The sequence below is a fragment of the Culex quinquefasciatus genome, chromosome 2 (genome assembly GCF_015732765.1).
Source record: "Culex quinquefasciatus strain JHB chromosome 2, VPISU_Cqui_1.0_pri_paternal, whole genome shotgun sequence".
Lineage (NCBI taxonomy): Eukaryota > Metazoa > Arthropoda > Insecta > Diptera > Culicidae > Culex > Culex quinquefasciatus.
In genome coordinates this window covers 208,731,185-208,751,061 of record NC_051862.1, presented here as the reverse complement: position 1 = coordinate 208,751,061, position 19,877 = coordinate 208,731,185, and the positions used below count along the sequence as shown (strand labels likewise).

Here is a 19,877-nt window from a genome sequence, read left to right as displayed (position 1 = left end):
CTTGTCTCAGTCTTGTCTCAGTCTTGTCTCAGTCTTGTCTCAGTCTTGTTTCAGTCTTGTCTCAGTCTTGTCTCATTCTTGTGTCAGTCTTGTCTCAGTCTAGTCTCAGTCTTGTCTCAGTCTTGTCTCAGTCTTGTCTCAGTCTTGTCTCATTCTTGTCTCAGTTTTGTCTCATTCTTGTCTCAGTCTTGACTCAGTCTTGTCTCAGTCTTGTCTCAGTCTTGTCTCAGTCTTGTCTCAGTCTTGTCTCAGTCTTGTCTCAGTCTTGTCTCAGTCTTGTCTCAGTCTTGTCTCAGTCTTGTCTCAGTCTTGTCTCAGTCTTGTCTCAGTCTTGTCTCAGTCTTGTCTTCAAAGAATCCTTTTAACAAGTTTTTTTTGTTCTTGCTTCAATCTTGTCTCACTTTGTCTCAGTTTGTCTTGTAATCGCTTTTTGTACTATTTTTTTATCGAAATTTTTGTTTTAATGGTTTTCACTCCATTCAACGGTTCCACTCAATACCTCCCTTTGTCTGCCTTTCCGGAGCCAATCGACACGCATCGATGGGCTTAGTGCTTCGCTTTTCGCGGATGTTTGCAGCAACAATGAAACAGGGCTTTCTTTCAACGTTCTCGTGAGATAGCTTGTGGTTTTTTGCTTTTTTTTTGTTCGGTGTATGTATGTGTGAGTGTTTATTTTTTGCTTCTTTTTTTTCAATGTTTTGTTCAGGCTATTGTTAATCGTTTGAGTTATAGTTTTTTTTTTTCATTTTCTTTGCGATCGATCTAGTAAAATTTATTATGATTTATGTCCCATAAATGTTTCTTATTTTTTTTGCCTTACCGCTTTCTAGTGTTTATTGTGTGTGTTTATGTGTGTTTGTATGTGTCGTTTGTTGTTAAATCTCTCACTTTTGCTTCAAATAGTATAGTATAATTTATATATAATGTAATATATATGTTGGTGTGCTACGACGCTCGAATTTGTCCTCTCTTCACTAAACATTGCTACACTGGTGTGGTTTCAAACCGAGATAACAGCAAAACTTGAAACTTTGGTTCGTCCGCAGACTTCAGCACTTTTTGTTTACTTGTTTGTTTAAAAATATATACTTTTGTGAATACCTTCTGCTGTTGACTAAACTCTGTGCTTTCTACCGTTTTATTGTAACTATGATGTTTTTTTGATCGGGTTGGATTTCCTAGAAATTGTTCGGATCTTCACGAAGGAAGATTTGATAGTTGTACCAAAATATGTGTTCATTCTCTCTACAATCGTAACTGTCGTAATGTTGTGCACAAAATGGTGAATCTGGTGCAAGGTTATGGGGGGGTTGGTGCGTACTATAAATTATAGCATTCGACGTAACAACTCAGACATGTGTGACTGTCTGAAATCGATAAAATACTACCATCTGCGGCTTGGGGGGAGGTAACCTTTCATCGGGGCTTATTATTCGCCGAACAGTCTGAAAGTCTGTCAATTGAATGGGTTTCAGCTCCGATGAAAAATTGCCACCCTTTCAGTGTGACTGTCTGCCTTTTTGTTCATGTGATGTGTGCCCATTATGTTTCGTTTCTTGCGATAAATTTCTATTCATTGCCATGTGATGAGTTTTTTGTCCCCTTTCCTTCAAAAGGACGTTGTGTTGTATTCCGATAAAGTAAAATAAATCACGTTAACAATATGTATAAATATATAGAGGGGTAGTGAATCTGATTCCTTTGTTTTCCTTCAGCTGAGATCGTTACACTTTATCTCTTCTATAATAACATTCTCTACTAACAATCTCTTTCCCTTAACCTAGAGCCTCGAGCCTACGACCTTTCATCTCAGCAACGAATCACCGCGTATTTTTACGTGAGTTTTTGATTAGATGTTTTTAAAATATTACGTGACCATGTCAGAAAAAAAGCGAAAACCCCTTTTCACAGGTTAGGGAAGGAAGGTTAGGAAAAAAATGGGACAACGAATTCAGTTGGTCACCGAGCGCTATTTCCTCCGGAAGCGTTGGCCACACTCGAGTCAATAGTACATCCGGTCGCGCCGCAGCTCGTTGTCCAGGTCGGCCAGCTGCTGCAGGAAGCCCTCGTTGGGCCGGATGTCGCGGTGCATCCGGACCGTCCGGATCGCCTCCGCCGCGGACATCTTGCGGGCGATCATCAGGTAGGCCAGGACGCACGTCGCCGACCGCGACATGCCCATCATGCAGTGCACGAGGACTTTGCCTGGGGAATGATCATTGCTTCATTAGAAAATGTCACGATTGTGGCTTTGTGACTTGAACTCACCCCCGCTGTTGATGCCGTTCTCGATGAACTTGGACGCGATGTAAAAGTACCGGCTGATGTCCGTCGTCGGCTGGTCCACCATCGGGAAGCCCATGTACCTGAAAGTGCAACTGAAATTTCTCAACCGGTGGCGGCCCGAACTCGTCCTGCACGCGTCCTGACGTGGGATCACAAGTTTTGCCCAAACAAATTTATTGAGGTTTTTCGCGTAATCCCACGTCAGGTCACTGGCCAAGTCAATTCTCGAAAAGAATCTTAAAAATTGAACAAGTGCAAGTGCGTGTAATTTCTACGTGCATCGAGTGCTCCATGGTTGCCTAATTTTGGGGGTCAAAATTTTGGTGTGGTGTCAAAGCTGGAAGCTTCTCCAAACAAAACGGAAACAAAAGCTCAAACTACCAACTCTTCAACGTGACGGGCCGGGACATTGATTGACCTACCTAACCCCGGACATGTCCCGGTAGAAGCTGTGGCCGGTGTCCACCTGGCCAAACCGCGTGCCCTCGGCCGTGTTGAGCACGTGTGTGACGCCAATCAGCCGCAAATACTGCTTGTTTCTCGCCGAGGCTCTGCGGGGGGAGGAGAAATTAGTTTAATTGTTGGAACACGAACAGCCCCCCCGATAAAATCGAACAAATTATGCCGTTTGACCTGTCGCGAGGGGAAATCAACGGGTGTCAGGTCAAGCAATCAGTGAACTCGTGTTTGGAGGGTGGAAATTATCATCACGCAAGTTTGTATCGATCACCGCGGTGTGACAACCTGGCGTGAGACACGCCCCCCCACAATGGAACAATCAAAGTTGATTGATTTTTCTATTTAAACCCTACTTTGTATTTAAACAAAAATACTTACGCATCGCCAATGTACAGCCGCGGGTACACCTCGTCACAGTCGACGTCGTACAGGGCACATTCGGAGCGGCGCAGGCCGAGCAGCGGCCGGCACGGCGTCACCGAATAGTGCAGGATCCGCTGCAGCTGCCGACCCGTCGTCTGGTCGGACATTTTGTCGTTATTCCGGTAGGTGGTCAGATACTGGAAGGAAGAAATGAAACAAGAAAATGCTAAATGAGTTGACTAAAGTTTATCATGTGGCTGTGACAAAAAAAAACTCTATTTGGTAACAATGACTGAATATAATAAAGTTTCACTAAATTTGTGATTATTTAAAATTTAAAAAAATCTATGCGCTTTATCTCGAAAATTGATGTTGGTCTTTAAAATGAGTTTAAAACCAGAACTTTTTTTACAATTTCCACAAAAAGTTAAAATTTTGTGTTTGAAGGTACCAAAACATTTGATGAAAATCGGGGCTCTGGTCTGGTTCCTCGCATCAAAAGCTTCACTAAATTCACTAATCTGGAAGAGTTCGAGTGCTGATAATTTTTGGGTGGAATGGCCCATTAGGGTAGAATCAAAATCAGTATCATTTTTTTGAATTCTTACTTGGGTTTAAAACAAGTTTTCAAAATTTGTGAGCGATTCGATGAGCCCTCGATTGGCACAAAGTTATTGATTTTAGTAAAGGAGTTTGTATGGCATTTTTTATGATATTTAATAACGAACACGATATGGTTTAAACAGAGAATATGCTCTTAAATTTTAACGTTAAGAAAGTATTGTGCTTTCTTTCATAACTGGTCTAAAGTGTGAAAAAACACTTTTTAGTGGTTGACAGTTGACCAAACTTGCATACTTGTTTGCGGCAAACTAGCAAACAAAGCATAATGAATGCAGGCTGAATTTTCTGCAAACAAATGCAGTCAAACTGACAAACTGTCAAAAAGTACGTTTGTTTGTTTGTCATAGTCCGATACCTCCTTTATTTAACGGTGCACATCAACCAGGGCTTTTGCAGCGAGATTTTCGTTACACATTTTTTTAGCATTTTGAAGAATACAAGAACCATTGATTTCATTTCGTTTTCATCCCCTAGAATACTGCATACAAAATTATTTACATCACAACTTGTCTATTTTTACAATCGGATTGTTGCAGGATTGGGTCGGTCACAATTTTGGATTAAGACGACAACAATTTCCTTGGTTGCTGTACACCACGTTTAGGCAGAAAAATGTTTGAACTTTTTTCACTAAAACTGTGATAACTTTAAATAACGCGATAACCAATATTTGTTGACTACCAAATGATGCGTAGTTCAATCACACAATTTTTAGTGAGAAATAGTTTTAAAATCGCTTTCGTTTCCCGTTACTCAACTGTCAAAAATTAAGAGACATGAGCAAAAACACAAGTCAATCGTGTACTTTAATAGTATTTTTTCGGAAATTTAATGAACATTCTTGAAATAAAATTCAATCAAGAGCACACGAATGAATATATAGAGTTAAGGGGTTACATACATGTAAATCGACAAAAACGTCAGAGGTTTGTGTGAATACACACTTAATTTTATTTTAAATCTGTTTTCAGGGTATTAAAATATACATTTTTATCTATTATCAAAACAAATTTGAAGACATTTGGTTGTATCATTGCCGAGACATAGCTATTTGAAGTTGGAAGTTTCAAAAAACGGGTGCCACGATATCTCAACACTGCCTTGACCAAATCGGCTCAAAATTTCGGTGAAGACTCGTTAAACCAGCCCTGTGTGCATGACGAAGGCCGATTTTCAATAAACTTATTTTAAAAAAGGATAAAAATATTTTTTTCTGTATTTCATATAAAAATTCGTCAGTTTTTGATTTTTGTATTTTTTTAAAAAGTAAAATTTCAAAATCGGGCTTCGTCATGCACACGAGATATGTCTTGGGAGTCTTTACCCCAAATTTCAGCCAATTTGGTTCATCCAATCTCGAGATATCGTGGCACCCGTAAATCAACTCGGTGTTTCGAGAAAAACACTCAGAAAGTTTGACAGTCCGCTTTGCGCACGGCAAAATGTTGAGCCTAAAATCATCTCTAACTCAGTTTAATCATGGAATATCTTCATGAATGTTTCAGAAGTGATTGAAAATCATCTTTTTAATGGTTTCAATAAATTTTCTGTAATATGAAATTTTGTGATTTTCTACATGTATGTAACCCCTTAAAACGTTGAAAAATTGGCAAAAAAAACAGAACATATTTTTCGTATGTTTCTGATATCTCGTGAACAATACATGCAAACTCCTAATGTTTATGAATACAATTTTTTCACCACTTTGTAGAACATTGATTCACCCTAGAAAATAACCCCGCAATGTTACAACAATATAATATAATGGTTAAGGCTGGTACAAATTTTATTTAAAGGTTTTGTCTCCCCCCCTTCAAAATTGGTCCGAAAAATCAGGGAGCAGAAAAAATATTTTTTCAAAAAACTTCAAAATTTCAATGGCAACAAATGTGCAATCAGCTGAAATCAATTTAAAATGTATTCCCCTGCGTTCAAAATCATTTTAAGCGTTGTTGATTTAAAAATCGTTAGAATTTTTGAAAGATTTCGATGTTCTTTATCGGGAAATGTTTTTTTTTTTTAATTTTTGTTTTCTTGAAATCTTACATTTATTGAAAAATAATGATGCAGAACAAGTGAACCAATGCAACATGTATTTTAAAACACTTTTTCCATGCAAAAATTGAAACTATGGCTTGTTTTATCAATATTTATATTTTTGCCGTCTTATTGAATTTTTTAATTTTTTATATGTTAAGAGGACAAAGCCCCGCATCTTTTAATCTATTCAGAAGTATGGACCAATTTTTTTTTCAAATAGTGGTTTTTGTAAATAATTGAAATGCCGTAGTTAAATTTGTTTGACCTCTTTTTTATGTATAATGAAATTTGCTATCGATAAGTACTTTAATTTTTTTTGATTGAGTGCACCGTTTTCATTTTATAGCCATTCAAAGTTGAATTTTGCCCTTTAAATTCAGTTTTTTTTTTAATTATTTTTTTAAATAGTGTCCATGATTGTCCTTTCCTGAAAATATTTGTTTTTGAAAAGATCGGAAAATTTCACGAATGTTTCATTTTTTAACATTAGTAATCGGAATTAGTTGCAGAGATATTATTGTGACTGAATTTATGGAGAATACACCTATATCCATCCTACTAAGCGGTCGTGTCTGTATGATATTGGATAATATGGAGTGTTTTTAATTAGTAGAGCAGCATTTTTGTGCATATTTCTGTTTATTTTGACTTTTACTAAAATTTATTCCAATTCCTTTTACAAGCATTGTACAAAAATATTTCCCAAATCTAATATGGTCTAACAAGGCTGCATTGGAGCCCACGCAATTTCTATTATCGGCTGAGTTCTTATTGAATGTCCAAGTAGCAAAAAACAGGAGTTTTACAAAAGCTTTTCAAGAGATCAAGAGATCATAAAAAAATCGGGCCGTGGCAAAATAAAACTCTCTTTAAACCTTTTTCAAAAGCTTCGAAGGATACTGATAGAGAGTTTTATCCTACTGCGGTTCAAATTTCTTTGCTGTAGTTATCTTGATCAATAACTTTTTCATTCTTCTTGAGTTTAAGGGCAAAGTTTAGTCGAAGGATAAATTTTTATTTGCCTAAGTGATTCGTGAAAGGTTCTAAACAGATTTTGTAATATCATACTAACTTTTTGAGAAAATATAAGTGGAGTTTCTCTATCAAAACTCGAGTTTATCAGAACTAGAATTAAGGTAATCAGTTTTCGTAAAATCTCAAAAAAAAACAAGACTATTCTCATGTTTTCAAAGTATAAAAAAATTGTGTGATTTTTTCCCAGGATTTTCCGGTAAATTATGATGATGAGTTTCATTTTTAATAAACAAAATTCTGGGAAGTAAAATTAAGCGATAAAACTAAAGCAAACTAGTTTTGTGCACCATCACCTGCGTGACAAGCACCCAGATTTCGGGTAGGACCTCATTTACCGTCCACGGTTCGTGGGCACCGCAAGCCCCAAATTATTCCACTCGTTGAACGGGTTCCTCGCATTGTTAATTATACATGAACGCGAGCCCTCCCAATTACAGTTAGTGTTCAGTAGGGTGGTCCAAATCCGGACTTTTTTGGGGCTACCCCCTGAAATCAAAGATTGGCCCATCACTAGGCTAAATTCCAAATTTGAGCTCATTCTGACCACGGGAACCCCTCCCTCCAATCGCTTAAAGTTTGTATGGGAAAAATCGTCAAAATGTATGGAGAAAAGCAACTGTTTTACTTTTTACCTGTGGAAGGCGCCATAATTATCCGATTCTTACCATTTCTCAAATGTAGAACCTTCATTAAATTTTGAACAACTTTCCCGAAGACACAATATTTTTAGGATTTTTTCCCGCGAAGTTATTAGCGCCCAAAACTGGCCATTTTTGCGCGGCCAGCTGTAAGGGGCTACCTAACAACGATGTTTATTTCCAATTCGTACACGCACGTGCTCTCTCTCAGGTTCAAACTCTCTCACGAGCTTGCCTGCCTGCCTGTTTACCAACAAGCGCGCGCTGTTTCTCTGCTTGGACTTTTGTCGTCGTCGTCGTTTTCGTTTGCTATCCGCTGCGCTGCGTTTCTGGCATGTTTATTATAATTTTCAACTAAAATAGTCGGTTCGTATTGAGACATAAAATCAAATGTAATATGTGAACAACAAAACGAAAAAAAACACAACAATAGATATCATATTATAAGAGCGTGTGAGAGAGAATACAAATTTGATGAATTAGTTCATCCATGAATCGTCATCTGTTCTGATCCAAACCTAATTGCAAACGTTTTGGATTTTAATTTATCTGCTTTTGTTACAAGAAATACCATGCCTTCTATCGGATAGGAAGTAAAACGTCGGTCCATTTGCGTAAAAGAGGATTTGGGTGACTCACCACACAAATCCTTCGGACGCCTAGAAATGAGCAGAAACTTGCAACAGAGCCCACAAAAGACCCGGGGGTCGTTAAAGTGGATTGCTTTGCTTTTTTACAAGAAATACCATGAAGTTTTTTTTAGATAAAAAAGGAAGGAATTTTCTTTAGATTTTTTTAAAAACTGAATCCAAAAGAGTATCTTAAAGGAAGGCCGCAACTGCAAGATCTGAAGGTTGTTAACGATTGTGCAGAAAGAGATGTTTCCTGAAACGAAAAATTTACAGGTAAACTGACAAAAAATGATAAACAGTTGCAATATTTGTTGCAGGTGGTCTAGGAACACAGAAAGAAATTTCCAGAAAGAATAAAAAAATAATTTTGGAGAGTATGAATGAAAATTTGCAGCAATAATTGTAAAATTGCCTTGATTTGTTCTGATTTGTACTATAGTATATTTTTGTTAAAGCAAACTACCTAAAGGAACAACATTTGTATTACCTGAAGATTTTTTTCAAATAATTGAATCATTATCATGTTTCTTTAGTATATACGAAAAACTGAGTGTAGTGCTTGGAAAAACAAACAAACCCTGTTCTCATGACATTTGCTGTATTTTTTAATTGAGCCTAAGCTGTCTTTTCTTTAAACTATTTTTTTCAGCGCAGTTTTTTTATTTTTGACATAATTTAAGAAATTATATGCTAACTATATCTCAAAACAATCCTGCTTTTTCAGTTGAAAATTATAATAAACATGCCAGAAACGCAGCGCAGCGGATAGCAAACGAAAACGACGACGACGACAAAAGTCCAAGCAGAGAAACAGCGCGCGCTTGTAGGTAAACAGGCAGGCAGGCAAGCTCGTGAGAGAGTTTGAACCTGAGAGAGAGCACGTGCGTGTACGAATTGGAAATAAACATCGTTGTTAGGTAGCCCCTTACAGCTGGCCGCGCAAAAATGGCCAGTTTTGGGCGCTAATAACTTCGCGGGAAAAAATCCTAAAAATATTGTGTCTTCGGGAAAGTTGTTCAAAATTTAATGAAGGTTCTACATTTGAGAAATGGTAAGAATCGGATAATTATGGCGCCTTCCACAGGTAAAAAAGTAAAACAGTTGCTTTTCTCCATACATTTTGACGATTTTTCCCATACAAACTTTAAGCGATTGGAGGGAGGGGTTCCCGTGGTCAGAATGAGCTCAAATTTGGAATTTAGCCTAGTGATGGGCCAATCTTTGATTTCAGGGGGTAGCCCCAAAAAAGTCCGGATTTGGACCACCCTAGTGTTCAGACAACAAGGCGGGGTGGGGTTGTTTGGTTTCATGAATGCATTAGACTAACAAGGCTAGCGGGGAGTGTATTTGTTAGTAAACATGGTTGAAAATTTTCAATATTATTTATTCAACAAATGAGGGTTGGTCTAGTGGAACATAATTACTACATTTATTAATAATTTTATATTTGTTGATTTTGCTTGACAATCGATAAATTCTATAATGATTCAAATGTCTTATGACTTTTTCAAGCCCTCAATCTCGGTCAAGACCTTCTTCATCGTTTCACCAACTTCATCAACTTGCTTCTGCAGCTTCAACAGATTGGCGTTCAGCGCAAAGTTTTCGTTCTTAAGCTGCCTAACTTCCGTTTCCAGCAGCTCTCCCAGCTCAACCTTCATCTCACTTTTGCGGCAGCAAATCCCCTCAATGCGAGAGTCACACCTCCCGAACCGATCTTGCTGTTCACCACCCTTGTACAGCAGTCCGATCTTGTTCTCCTCCAGCCAGTGACAGTCCCAGTTGTTGATGCCGACGTGCAGCTCCAGTCCCTCGCGGAAACGACCCTGCAGGTTCTCGATCTGGTGCAGGTTGTTACCACCGACGTTGAGCACCTTCATCGTGGACAGCTCCCAGTGAAGCACGTCCAGCTGGTCCAGGTGACATGCCATGAAGGAGAGGGTTTCGAGGTTGGGAAGTTTCACCGTTGCCAAAGAGCTGATTCGAGTGAGGGGGTTGTAGCTGAGGTCTAGCTTTTGGAGGTGTTCTAATCCGTTGAAGCAACTCATTTCCAGGAATGTGATTCGGTTCAGCGAAAGGTCAATCACTTGTAAGGCGGATAGTTTTTGCATGCCGTCGGGGACTTCACCAAGTTTGTTGTTGGGAAGCTCCAGGTTGGTCAAGCTGGGGAGGTTAACCGATCCTGACAGTCTTACTGACGAGATGTTTCCTTCGGGAACTTTGATGATCTTGAGGTTGGTAATACCACTAAGTGAGGACATGTCTAGGGTTTTCAACGCAACACGATGTCCGGTGATTAGATTTAATTTCCGCAGCAGATGCATATCTTTTGGGAACTCCTCCAGCTGCATATCGTACAAGCTGATCTTCTCCAGCTGATATTCTACGTTGGGTTCGAGTACAAATTGGTCGTAATTGGTGCTGAACAGTGTTAGCTTTTTCAACGTTGGAGGAACTAAAATCTGCGATATATTCGTATTTGTTATGAATAGATGATTCACTGAGTAGAAGTATTCCGTTTTCCAAAGATCTCCCGGAGCTGCTAGGATGTTGTCCAACAAGACAGAACTCGGCGTTGATCCGTCCAAATCCTTGCTAGATTGTAAATCCACCAAAGTTATATTCTCCACCACGCAAATCGGCCCTCCATTGTCATCGCTCCAATGATCCAGCGAATAATTAGGTCCAGACAAGCAGTTCCACTTGAAGGCACCGGCCACGGTTGTCCACCAAAGTAAAACACTAAAGAAAATCTTCAAATCAATCCAAGCTTCCTCCCATTCAGCAACCTTGAACTTACAATGCCAACTTCATGGTGTGACCTGCTCGCGAAACGGTCGTCGGTTTAACTGATACTGCACCACAGCTGGGCCCCGAATTGATGCGCTCTGCTCCCCTGGTGGCCCTAGCATAACTGCACCGTAACAGATTTGCTAATAAAGAACGACACTTCCATGATGCAATTCAATCCACGTCAGGGGGGATAAAACGAATTGCATAGTCGGCTGGTGATTTGTACTCGGTGCGGTTGTACGGAGAGTGGGATTTGCATAGTGATTTGGGAGTGAGCATTGTTTGCATAAATCGTTAAAATACATTTGAAGAACATAGATTATGAAAAGATTTTTAAAAAATGACTTCAAATTTAAAAGGAAATCATGTATTCCATCCAGGGTTGCCAAGTCGAAATCTGGCAGACGAAAATCTTAGAGGAAATATGAACTAATTCAAATGTTTGTAGAATTTAGATGGTCAAATGGATTTTTCAGCTTCAAAATTTCATTAAAACAAATATATACTTCTTTTTTAAGACACGTTCATTTTCATCAAAATCTTGTTCAAAATTGGCATAAGATGAAAAATTTGTCATTATCTGATGAAATCTTGCACAGATAATAAATAATCTTTATTCTGGCTGACGCTTGAAAAATCTGGCATTCATAGATTTATCTCGAAAGCCTGATTCAGTCTGGCATTAAATTTTCGTTCATCAAAACCATGAAACTTGCTTTCAGCTTTTAAAACTATTTTTGACAATAGACATAAAAAAGAATTGCTCAACTTCCAGTGGACTGCTTTGTTTGCAGATTACTTCCAGAAAAAAAAAATGCGAAATAAATGTTTTTAATTGGGAAAATAAAGAAAAAAATTAAAAGTTGCGCAACTCATGAACTCTGGAGTTTTTTTTTGAAAAGGTCCAATTAACAAATTTTGAGTTTTGCTTTTGGGTGTTTTCAATACCCCTGACTCAAGGCGGTTTCAAAAACACCCAAAAAGCAAAAACTGGAAATTTGGTTTATTGGACCTTTTCAAAAAAAACTCCAGAACTATATGATTTATTTTCAAAATATCTTCCATTTTTTTTGCATTCTTCAATAAATTTTGGACTGCTGTCTTCTGATATTTTTTTATAATATTAAGCATGGTTAAATGAAATGTTAAACATTTGAAATTTCTTACTCACTTAGAAATCTGTTGTCATGACAAATTTTGTTTGTTACTTCCTAACTCCAATAGCAATCATGAAAAAAAGAAACTGCGGTGTGAATGTAACTCTTTATGTTTTCTTTTTCTAATCAATCTAGCAGAATTTTAACAAAATTTTGGTAAAAAAATTGCATACAAAATTCAAATTAGGAACGCACTTAAACTTCACTTAACTTAAATATTTTTGAACTTCGTTTAAAAAACAAACCTTAAAATTTATGACCAAAGGGTTCAGAACATGTTTAATAAACCCAGAACTGGGCATTGGCATACGAGAGAAAAAAGAGCACGATTCGGTAGTAAAATGGTACTGTGTGCGGACTGAGGGGATAAATCCCGAAATTACCGAGAGTACTTTACTCATGGGTTCATCTTCAAAAAAAGTTCATCTATCAAAAAAAAAGTATCGGTACCGAGACTCGAACCCAAGACCTTCGGCATATTGAACCGTGCCTTTGCCGTATGGGCCACCATGGTTCGGTGACTAAGTGGCGGTCATGTGTCCATATAAGCCACTCAATAGGATGAACTGTTCCAATGAAAGAATGAATACGTGAGAGGACTATACTCTCGCAAAAGCACTTTCCTCACGTTTCTTTTCGTGAGGATTATCCTCGTTCTTTAACTTTGGGTGTACGTTGTCTGTTTGTTATATGTTGCCTTTTTGCCACTAAAAATTGATTAAATTTATGAAACTGATCCTAAAATCATTTTTTTTTATATTGTTTTATAATTAAGAGGCAAATATGCCATCTTTTAACTAATTTTAAAAATAAAAACAAAATGATCAAATCATGTTTTATTAAATAGCAAATGAAACAAAACAACTAAAAAGGCTAGTTTACTTTCATACGGTTTTTTTTTTTTGAATCTTATCTAAATAACTGTAGTTATTATTTTTATGGAGTGAATCAATTTATAGCCACTTCTGAATGATTTTTTTTATCAAAAAAGTTGCAAATTTTCAACTTTAAAACTTATGCCAGTTTTTTTCAGAGATCAAAAATCGAAAGTTAATTTTGCAACGTTGAGAAAATCTCATTTTACTCGATTATTATCTTTGCATCTTAAGGAGCTATTACACTACGGCAAACAAACAAACTCGCACTTTTTACAGTTTGCTAGTTTACCTGGATTTGTTTGTACAAACGTCTGCCTGCATACATTTTGCCTTGTTTGCGAGTTTGCGAGTTAGACAAACTGTCAAATATGAAAAAGTGCGAGTTTGTTTGTTTGTTTGCGGTAGTGTCATAGCTCCTATAGCAACCAAAGGCCGTATCAACAAAAATCAAAACAGCAAAATGTTGGAAATCCTCTTAGTTATTTGAAAATATTTTTTTCAAAAATAAGCTAACACGGGCATTCAAAAAAATTAAAAACTTTTGGCAAAAAAAAAAATATTTTTACAATAAACATCAAAATTTAAATGAAAATTCAAGTGCAACCAGCTGAAATCAAATTAAAACACATTCTTCTGCGTTTAAAATCATTTTTAGCAAGTTTGGGTTCATTAAAAAATCTTAAGATTTTTTGAAAATTTTCGATGCAAAATCTTTTTTTTTTTTTGATACAATTTTTGTTTTTGTCAGATCTTAGATTTTTTGAAAACTAATGATTGCAAAAAAACTGAACTAGTTTAAAATGCATTTTAAAACACTTTTTTCATTTAAATGTGAAGACTATGGCTTGTCATTTAAATTTTTATATGTTTTTATTTCACCCCCTTTGACCAAGGCACAAAAACTTTTTTTAAATATTTGCATCGGCCTAATGATCAAAAATAAATATTTTTGAACCTTTTGAATTTTGCAGTTATTTTTAATGGTATATTAATCCTCAAAAATTAATCGATTTTGTGGTAAAGCTAATTTTATTTGGATTTTTGGCATATTCCAACATTTTCTGAAAGGATGCTGTCTAGATTCTCTTAAGCATGAATAAAGCAAATAATTTTTTTGGAAATCATTTTTTTTTGTAACAGAAAAAAACAGCAAAAAAATCAGCGTATAATTTTTTGCGTAGTCATCATTCATTACAAGGCAAATGTTATACACTACTGGATTTTTTTTATTTCAAACATTGAAACTGGCTTTACACATTTTTTTGTTAGACACACAATTTTAGCTTTGGCTTTTATCGAGTATTCAAAAACACCCATGTTTATTTAACGATAAAAAACTTTCTGTTTGGAAGTTATAAAACCATTAAAATTGTTTTAATGATACATACATTGAAAAATGAATCGTACTTAAATTTAAAATACAGTGAAAACTCTTTTTACGCGCTGGCGTTACGCTTTTTATTTCGTCGATTTCTAGATCTAGACCACTCAACATTTTTGCAATCTATTAAAAGCAAATTATAGGTTTTGTTCAAATCTTTAAGTTTAAGAGAAATTGACAAAATAAAAAGCGTAACGCCACCACGTAAAAAAAAGTTTCACTGTTATAGAAAAAGCCTCAGTTGAACGGTGCACATCGATCAGAGCTTTTGCACCCAGATTTTTGTTCCAGACATTTTAGTATCTTCAAAGCTACGGGAACTATCGACATATTTTTTTAATTCATCCCCTAGAGTACTGTCCACAATGTAATTTACAGTAAATTATACAATCCCGTTGTTGCAGGATTGGGTCCGTAAGTTGGACAATTTTGGAATAATAAGACAACAACGTTCCTTCAAATATTTCATTAATAGATCTTATTGAAAACACTGTAATACCTTAATAAATGATTTGGCCATAGCAGCAGCTCTTTAGTATTTCAGTTATTAATCCAAATAAAATGCACTTTCTCCACACAGGGCTAACTTTGCTTCTGCAACACTTTTAGTTGAAATTAACAAACGTAATTAAATTCACACTTAATATTTATTCAAACTTTCTGTGCACTTCCTCCTTTCACAAACCAACTTGTTTGACGGGAAAAGTTTCCTGCCCTTCCAGTGTTGCGTTGAGATTTAAAATCTTGGCTTATTCAATTATCCAAAGCCACAATCTCTCCCACCCGGCTCATTAGTATTGTTTCTTCCTGTTTCTTAAGGGAGTGAACTTTACACTTTTCCGGCATTAATCTTGGTTGTCTCACTTCCCAGGAAATTTAAAATGTCACCAAAAAACTTTTCCAACTTTTCCAACTTTTACGCGGTGGTTCAACTGCGGCAGCCTAACGTTTCACCCGTGAAATCTGAACCAACACCGTAAGAACAAAACCAAATCAACTGGAAATTTCCCTTGGACCTTTCGCCGAGCGCAACTAGAACTACGACCGTCGAATCGACCGGAACCAACAACACCTAGGACACGAATGAGTTCGGCTGTCAGCAGACGGCCCAGGTGAAGCCCACCCCAAACCACGAAAAAAAAGAGCCACCCTCAATCGCACACACTGCCACACAAACCGGGAGCCCCCGGCCGGAGAGGCTCATCAACTGTCCTCGCGGCTGCCAATACAACTACTGGTAGAGAGTGAGGACACAGCTCAACAGGGCAGTTGGAGGGAGCGAGACAACGAATGCTAGTTTGCATTTCAGGACTCGAGTTTTTATGTTTTGTGGTGAGGCGCGATCGAACGAAAGCGAGTTGAGTTGTGTTGAGAGGGGGGCTGAAGGGCGCGAAGGGCAAGGATAAAGGACGGGTTTTTATTATATTGAACTGAGTTGTGGCGATGTCCCTTGGTTTAACTGATAGGAAATAAACATCCTCCCTCAGGGTGTCAAAAGGAACAGCATGACAGGGTTCTGACTGTGGGAGAACGGTGGGACGATTCTTGAACTTAGTTTTGTTAGTTGATTAAAACATCAATTTTGCAAATAAATGATGAATTTATTAAACATTCCAGTTGATTATTTCCCTCAATCCTTTCAAGGAAAAAGTTAAGAAAATTTCTGTTGAGTAAAATTTAGGAAAATAAAAAAAAATCACTGAAATTATACAAACAATCAATAGACTGTAAACTATATGTTTTACTATAACATTTTTTTGAAAGCATCCACCAAACCTATAATTCTTTATTTTCATTTGTCTTTTCTTATTCGCAATTTCATCAAATTAAGCTTATTTTCAGAAAATCCTTAATTTCATTCACTTTAAAAAGCCAATCATTTTTAAATGACTTCATAATGTTTGTATTTTAATTCAAACTTAAGGTTCCACTAAAGCCGAAATCTGGTCAATTTTCATATTTTTTGCCAACACTTCCAAAAAGTGTCGCGCAACGTAAATTGATGTTGCAAGGTCTAACTAGAATCGTATATGAATTCCGTTTCAAACGCAGCAACCGTGTTCGAACCGGATGTTGTAGATTAGTTAAGATATCCTAGGTCGTCTACCGCCGTAACAAGCAAGAGCTCTTGAATTAGGTATTGAAGGTATGGAATTATTTGTCATGATTAAATCAACTATTATCATGACAAGCATCTGAAAGAGCAAAGTTCAACATGTAAAAGAGAATTAAAGAAGGCATTCCAAAGAAAATTGCTTCCTATTTCACGAAATAGTTCTTATTCTTTTTTTTTTGTTTTTTACGATTTGGATGAAATTTAGAGTAACTTAAACAGGGGTTACATTGAAAACCAAGGTGACATTGATGGGTTTAAGATGTTTCTGCAAAATGGAAAATACAAATTAAATACGTACGGAATGGTATGGAAACATACAGACTTTGGTGTTCAAAGTGTTCAAAGTATTTCAAGAAGACGCTTTAAACATTTTTTGGAAAAGTTTAAAAAGGTTCTCTACCAACTCACACGAAATCGGGAAAAGTTGCCCCGACCCCTCTTCGATTTGCGTGAAACTTTGTCCTAAGGGGTAACTTTTGTCCCTGATCACGAATCCGAGGTTCGTTTTTTTATATCTCGTGACGGAGGGGCGGTACGACCCCTTCCATTTTTGAACATGCGAAAAAAGAGGTGTTTTTCAATAATTTGCAGCCTGAAACGGTGATGAGATAGAATTTTGGTGTCAAAGGGACTTGTATGTAAAATTAGACGCCGGATTTGATGGCGTACTCAGAATTCCGAATAAACGTATTTTTCATCGAAAAAAACACTAATAAAGTTTTCAAAATTCTCCCATTTTCCGTTACTTGACTGTAAAAAAAATTGGAACATGTTATTTTATGGGAAATTTAATGTACTTTTTGAATCTACATTGACTCAGAAGGGTCATTTTTTCATTTAGAACAACATTTTTCATTTTAAAATTTCGTGTTTTTTCTAACTTTGCAGGGTTATTTTTTAGAGTGTAACAATGTTTTACAAAGTTGTAGAGCAGACAATAACAAAAAAAATGATATATAGACATAAGGGGTTTGCTTATAAACATCACGAGTTATCGCGATTTTACGAAAAAAAAGTTTTGAAAAAGTTACTTTTTGCGTTTCTCTTTGTTTCGTCGTCCGTGTCTGTCGCGGGTGACCATGAACGGCCATGATCAACGACGACCAACATTTTCAAAACTTTTTTTCGTAAAATCGCGTTAACTCGTGATGTTTATAAGCAAACCCCTTATGTCTATGTATCAATTTTTTTTTTGTAATTGTCTGCTCTACAACTTTGTATAACATTGTTACACTCTAAAAAATAACCCTGAAAAGTTAGAAAAACACGAAATTTTAATATGAAAAATTTTGTTCTAAATGAAAAAATGACCTTTCTGGGTCAATGTAGATTCGAAAAGTATATTAAATTTCCCATAAAATGACATGTTCCAAATTTTTTTACAGCCGAGTAACGGAATATGGGAATATTTTTAAAACTTTTTTAGTGTTTTTTTCGATGAAAAATACGTTTTTTTCGGAATTCTGAGTACCCATCAAATCGGGCGTCTAATTTTACATAAAAGTCCACTTTTACACCTCTTTTATCGCATGTTCAAAAATTGAAGGGGTCTTACCTCCCCTCCGTCACGACATATAAAAAACGGACCTCGGATTCGTGATCAGGGACAAAAGTTACCGCTTAGGACAAAGTTTCACGCAAATCGAAGAGGGGTCGGGGCAACTGCTGTGTGAGTTGGCGGAGAATTACCCATCTATAATTATGATAACATTGATAAATAAGATTATTTCAATACCGTCATCAGGTATGGCCCAATTTCTCCTCCAAGACCCATTTTCACCCCCGGAGATGGTAATCTCAGAGTGCCATATTTTTCTCAATGAAAATTAGTTCGAAAACGGACCGCATTTTACATGAAGAACAGTTTATATTAGTTCTTTAATAACAAGTTTTAGGTGTTTTTGAAACAGAATTCAAAAATAACTTCTGTTTTATAGGAATTTTCAAAAGCACAACTTTTATAACAAACTTGAAAACTGTTCAGTTCATGCAGCAAAATGTGTTTCTTTGGCAACAAATTATGTTCATTTTGCTAAAAATATGAATAATTTTGATCAAATTTGGAACCTTTATTTACTTAACCTAAAATTTTTATCCATTTTATTATAAGTCGATAAATATAGTTAAACAAACATTTCACCGCGAATTTTTCAAATTAAACATTTAAAATTACCTTACAAATTGTCAATTTAAATTAATCATATCAATATTGTGTTTGGCCAAAAAAGTCAATTTGCATATTTAGTTCGTTCGCCCAAGTCAATACAAAAAGCTAATAAAATTATCAAAAATCTGTAGCATGACAAAGGATTTTCTGATCGATTGGATCTTCGGCAAAATTGTAACTTCACTCTGAAAAATCTACTCATTTTTATTCGACTTTTCACACAATAAATTATATAGCGCTAAAGTACACTTTTAAGAAATTCTCATTTTCATAAGTTTTAGATTACAAAAGCAGGTTGTTTGAAAGTAATTTAGCAGTGTTTTATTTTGTTCAAAAAAATGAATGTTGGAATACGACAAAAATTATTTAAAAAAATATTTGACAATATTTTAAGATGTAAAATCAAATATGCAATCGGAAAGTTCTTTACATGAATTTTGATAGTGTGCACGATTTTCGAAGAGAAATTGATTTTTTTCTGATAACTTGATTTTTTTTTCTTGTAAAAGTTATGTTGAGCTTCACCATCTCTGACATTATATTTTTTCAAAAGAGCGGAAATTTTCCTACAAATTTGTGTTTTATCACCAATAAAGCATAAAAAATTTAAAGAGATGATATGTTAGCAAATATGCGTTTGATTTACATAAAACAAATTTGTTTAGATATTATGATTTTTTTCCAATCTTTGAAGTAAAAAATATTAAAGGTTTTCAAACTAACCTAAATATGGCCCCTAACGGTCAAAAATAGATTCTTTTTGACATTAAAAATCAGACGCACATTTGCTAGTTAATCGTTACATCAAAATTCAATGATTTTATTGCAAAGCTAATTTATTAGATATTTCATGATAAAAAAAAATCGGGGAAGGTTAAGCTTGGTTAAGCCTTTAACAAATAAACAAAATCACGATATCTACAAGAAAACTAATTTCTGTGAATTCAACTCGAAACGGACCACAATATCAACATTTATGTAAAATAATTTTCGATTTCAAATAAAATTTTACACAAAGTTCATTTTATATTATTTTTCCACGATTTGCAAGAATCAAAGTTTTTCGAAAATGGTATAATACTGCTTAATCAAATTTGATCAACTTGTTCCATAACTCAAAAGATGACCTTTTCTGTCATCATATTCGTTACATATCCATTAATGAGATTTTTTCAATAGTGATTATTTTTCGCATTTTTTGTGTCCAATATCGAATCGTAGTTTTAGACCCCCCACGTAATAATATTAACATACAAATCAAAAAAACGGAGCGTAACACGCCTTTTGACCTCCCCCCCCCCATCTGCG

At 35.9% G+C, this 19,877-nt stretch overlaps 2 protein-coding genes across 8 annotated transcripts in view; both read right to left on the bottom strand.

Annotated features, from left to right (window-relative positions):
• Positions 1-696: 696 nt before the first annotated feature.
• Positions 697-19,877, bottom strand: part of LOC6041782 (dual specificity protein phosphatase 3) — a 66,077-nt gene continuing 46,896 nt past the window's right edge. For 4 of the 7 annotated variants that reach the window (XM_038252272.1, XM_038252270.1, XM_038252269.1 and 1 more), the window contains 4 exons: positions 3,124-3,305; positions 2,709-2,837; positions 2,269-2,378; positions 2,003-2,205 (listed from right to left, as the gene is read on the bottom strand). In XM_038252272.1, coding sequence (XP_038108200.1) covers positions 2,003-2,205; positions 2,269-2,378; positions 2,709-2,837; positions 3,124-3,275 — 594 coding nt within the window. In that variant the 5' untranslated portion in view covers positions 3,276-3,305. Of the gene's footprint in view, positions 2,206-2,268; positions 2,379-2,708; positions 2,838-3,123; positions 3,306-14,785; positions 15,250-19,877 lie in introns of those variants that run through there. The other 3 variants (XM_038252268.1, XM_038252271.1, XM_038252274.1) reach the window with 3 other exon arrangements.
• Positions 9,377-11,032, bottom strand: LOC6041783 (leucine-rich repeat-containing G-protein coupled receptor 4). Its single transcript, XM_001850948.2, has 2 exons — positions 10,878-11,032; positions 9,377-10,819 (listed from the first exon to the last, which is right to left on the bottom strand). The coding sequence occupies exons 1-2, from the start codon at positions 10,889-10,891 to the stop codon at positions 9,574-9,576; spliced, it is 1,260 nt and encodes a 419-aa protein (XP_001851000.2). The 5' UTR covers positions 10,892-11,032; the 3' UTR covers positions 9,377-9,573.